This window comes from Penaeus japonicus, unplaced genomic scaffold (genome assembly GCF_977035675.1).
Source record: "Penaeus japonicus unplaced genomic scaffold, GWHDUDI00000001_assembly GWHDUDI00000002, whole genome shotgun sequence".
Taxonomy (NCBI): Eukaryota; Metazoa; Arthropoda; class Malacostraca; order Decapoda; family Penaeidae; genus Penaeus; species Penaeus japonicus.
In genome coordinates, this window is record NW_028234404.1 from 38,277,991 (window position 1) to 38,282,990 (window position 5,000).

Sequence of the window (5,000 nt, forward strand, 5' to 3'; positions counted from 1 at the left end):
GTTTTTCTGTGGTAAGAGGTGTCTAAAATATGCATAAACTTGAAATTAGCTCACCTAGGTCTACAAATTTGAACATATTTTCACATCCTTACTGGGAAAATGGAGATAGAGCAAAAAAACAAAACAAACACAAATAAAATATGATAAAAAAAAAAAAATCTTCCCTTAACTACCATGACAAAAGTGGTGGACATAAAATCCAATCTAAGAACAGACTTCTTTTCTTTTTGGTCATAGTAATCAGAGAAAAGCATCCATGTTGCTCTGTTCTTTACAGAAATTAACAGACATCCTTGTATATACCAAAAACTTCCCCACAAATGCACATAGCAATTCTACTAGACGGACTACAACCCACACATAGTGTATCCTTATCATTATATGTCCAATTCAGTCTACGAGTATGTTAATATCTTTGGGAAGCTAGATATGTTCTATTCTTCAGTCCTACTTTTTGACTGTTTGCTTCACAATTTGTCTACTTCATAATATCAAGGCCTTCGAACTTGTTTATTGGAACTTCGATATCATCAACCTCTTGCCACAAAAATGATTCCTAAGATAAAACAATAACATCCACATACAACAAACTACATTACATTAATTGTCACAAATCATAGATCCATATTGTTCCTTATATGAATAAAAAGCAGATAGTGTAGTCTGTCGACTTGACGAGATTATACAATAATGTATGTAACCTCGTAACACAGTACATAAAATAACTTTTGAAGTATAATAAAGTTCACCACATATCACAGATACTAAATTTAAAAAATACACACACTTGATTCTTAATTACCAGGGTATACACAAAGAGCATTTGTCTTCTTACCTATTTCATAAATAATATCTTACAGTCTTATTTGCTTAGTACCTCACAACATAAAGTAAAATTTTAAGGAATCTGACTTCCATTTATGCACACTTTAAGTAGTACCATCCTTCAGGTCATTTGTTTTACTTAGCAGTAACTATACTGTTACTCAAACATTACCCTCTTATGTATTTCTTGCAAAAATTCATCATTAATATGTACAGGTGCTTCAACATTTTATTCGGATTTGATTTGGAAAATTTACAAATCCAAACAGCATATAGAAAATATTATGTCACCTTTCCATATGAAAAAGTTTACCTTTCAGAATGAAAACAACAAATAGGAAGTGCTTCCTAAAATCTATAACAATTTTGAAGAAAAACCCACAAGCAGTTACATGAAAACTACAATTACCTGATTTGCAAGCTAACTTGGCAATCACGTGGCTTAAAGAATATCATCATTTATAATACATAAATATTCAAACATCAATCAAAGTATACAAAAGAATATTACTGTGAAATTAGTATGAGAATGTTAGTAGTTAGCTGTCTTATGACTTTCTTTTGTCAAAGTAGCAGTAGCTGACAATGAATTTCAAAGCCCTGTACATAACACTATGTATGTTACTACTACATGGCATATACAAACTTTGATTGTTATGATTCAAACATTATTATGATTTCTTCAATAGTTTTAGAACACATCTTCAACGTCTGTTTTTCATATCCCTCCCAGTTCTATTGCTCATTGAAATCAAGAATCAGGTGTAATTATTTTCATAGAAAATGTATTACACAAAATTTTGTGTCTATTAAAGTGGGTATAATTTACAATGGCATAAAGTCACTCTTATGAATGATCTGGCTTTTTTAAAAAGATTAATGTATGGATCAAGGAGATTCTCTCAAAAGACAACTTTGGTATGCACTCTCTATAACATAAAAATAAACTCAATCCTATGGTACCTTTTTTTATGCATTTCTAAACAAAAATGTTATGGAGCATATACACTACAATTCTAATACGCCTTCATTCCTTCTCCGTCATGACATTCGGAAAAATGAAATGTCAGGTGACTGAATCTTACGAGAGACTGCACTTTCAAATTCTGCATGTTCGTAATCAAGCTACGCCACATCTTCAAGAATCACAAAATCAAAGAAGAACCCTGAAGCATCAAAATGATGGAAAAGAGAAGTAAAAGAAGAAGAAGAAGAAGAAGAAAACAAAAAATGGAATGCATTTTTCAATAATAATGTAAATGAGTTATAACCATTTACCATCTGGACTGCCTTGAATTGTTTAACACTGGTACATTACAACTAAAGAAGAATAAGATCATTTATATTCATTTATATCTATATATATATATACACACAAACACACACACACACACACACACACACACACACACACACACACACACACACACAAAAACACACTGACTTAAAATTACACTAGAATAATCCTCACAATCATTCAAAAAGAATTCAATATTAGGAAGAGCATAGAACAGAGAAAATGTTCGAGCTGAATATCATTCTTCAAATCAGGTCACGGATTCAATAAAGAAGAAGAAAAATCTAGCTGCGCAAAAAATTATCACAAAGCACCATAGTTTCATTACTCAAAAGAATCTGATTGCCTTTTAAATATTGTGAGCCTTATAAAAAAAGTGCAATCTACCCTGTTCATTAAACGATAACAATCACAAGAGTCATTAAAATGAATCACCACAGTAGTATATTGATCATTGATTGCTTCAGGGCTCTTTGGTTTATATATTTAAAAAAATCAAATAGTGATTTTGAAAGAATTATCATTCTAGGGCTGCCATATGCATTACATGTCATGTTGAACACACACCCATAAAACTGGTCACCCTTTAACCCATTCACGCCGGTTGACGTGATAGCACGTATTGTGGTTTTCGCGTCAGACGCCCTGGACGAGCTATGAGGGGAAGCCGCGCGCTCGGGGTTTGTGAGCCCGAGAATCTCGAGGCGTTAGGCTTATGCGTTCGAGAACCCCGGTATTGCGACCACGCAAAGCCGGAACGGCCCCGGCGTGAATGGGTTAACAAAACCACAAAAACTTCACTCTGTTTCAAGTCAGAACAGCCCCCTTCTCAAAAACACAAGACATTTTCTTTGTTTGTGGACTAATAAAAAAAAAGTAAATAAGTAATAACAATAGTAATCATATTAATAATCATAAAGAAGTCTACAATATACAAGACAAGAGGGGGAGCTCACTTGAATGACTCAGAATGACTGCTAAAACACAATCATACTGTTCGGTAAAGCTCTGTTGCCGGCGCTGCCCCCGTCCCGAAAGGGGTTTAAGGCAGTTTGGAGAAATACGCACTCAAAGACACATATACTTCAGCCCCAATGCCCTACACCATACCTCAAACCAAAGGAGCAAATTTATACAATGAGTCTGGCTCTGAGCAGTGAATATATATCAGATGCTAAAATCATAAAAATGAATATCAATAAAGAAAAAAAAAAAAGGAAAAAAAAAGGAAAAAGAAGCCATTTACACAATTGAATAAAGAAAAAAAAAAAAATAAAATAAAATAAAACTATTTGGAATAGCCATGCGAATAATACAAGATCTGGCTGCGGGGAGGGATAGCTATCTCAGGATCAGTGGCAGTTTAAGGCTTACCAGAATGCTTTCAAGGCAACCCTTCTTAATCTGAAATAAGTGCAATTGACCTGTTAAGCCAAAGCAGAATAAAAACATTTTCTTGATGCCCCCACAATCATCATGAGGCAGATGAGGCTAGGGTGAGGTATGGTGTGATGGGGTGGTGAGGGAGGAGTGAGAATTCAGTGAGTTGGTGGTAGTCAGCACAGCACACAGTAGTGGGTCAGAGAAAGGCATTATGGTGGACTGCCTGCTGGTAACTGTACCTGTCACCAGGCCGCGCCCGCTCGGGGATGGGTGGCGGTACTACCCGGGCCCCACGCTCCCCCCCTTCTGCCCCCTCCCCTGCTGGCCGGGCTTCAAACACTGGCAGATCTCCGACGTCTATTCCGGCATTTGCTCCTTGCTGGCCAGGCTGCTGCGATGACAAGCGGGATCGAAGGAGGTACACGTATGTCCTGTATCTCTTCACCTGGGATGAAAAACATTGAAAGTCATAATAACAAAATACATTTTAATTGTTAAGTAAGTAAGTAGATAAACAAATAAATAATCAAATATCTATATGTAAAATATAAATATAAACATATATATATATATATATATATATATATTATATATATATATATATATATATATATATACATCATATATATATATATATATATTATATAATATATATAATATATATATATATATATATATATATATGTATATATATGTATATATATATTATATATATATTATATATATATATATATATATAATATATATATATATATATTATATATATATATATATTATATATATATATATATATATTATATATATATATATATATATATATATATATATATATAAATATATATATATTATATATATATATATAATTATATATATATTATATTATATATATATATTATATATATATATATATATATATATATATATAATGTATATGTATATGTATATGTATATGTATATGTATATTATATGTATATGTATATATATGTATATATATATATGTATATATATGTATAATATGTATATATATATATATATAATATATATATGTATATGTATATGTATATGTATATATATATAATATATATATATAATATATTATATATATATATATATATATATATATATATATATAATATATATATATATCATAATACCCTTTTATAAGAGATGAACCTTTCTTTTACTTGTATTTCATCAATTGGGACAAAAGATAACAAATTGGTGTTTAACTTTTAAACCCATTCACGACGGGACGTATTTTCATCAATTCCCACTTCTGCCTGGAAGATAACTAGCGCGCAACGCTTTGTTCCGGACGTTTTCCCTCTGCACGAGGCCACTATGAACCTCCCAGAGAAATTTTCACCCACCCTATCCTTATGATTTGCATGATTGCATCTACAATGTAAAGGCATGTAAAAACATTGCCACATTCAAGGAGTTATTTTTGCCGAAAGACATATTACAGCAATGCTTTTCTGGTGTTATTTTATTG

General features: G+C 31.9%; 1 protein-coding gene across 4 annotated transcripts in view; it reads right to left on the minus strand.

Annotated features, from left to right (window-relative positions):
* Efa6 (Exchange factor for Arf 6) overlaps positions 1-5,000 on the minus strand; it is a 48,350-nt gene that overhangs the window by 9,448 nt on the left and 33,902 nt on the right. For all 4 annotated transcript variants that reach the window (XR_015192167.1, XM_086550626.1, XM_086550633.1 and 1 more), the window contains one exon: positions 3,745-3,950. Coding sequence is in view for 3 of the 4 variants with exons in the window: in XM_086550626.1 (XP_086406752.1) it covers positions 3,745-3,950 (206 nt within the window). In the remaining variant the exon portion in view is untranslated. The remainder of the gene's footprint in view (positions 1-3,744; positions 3,951-5,000) is intronic.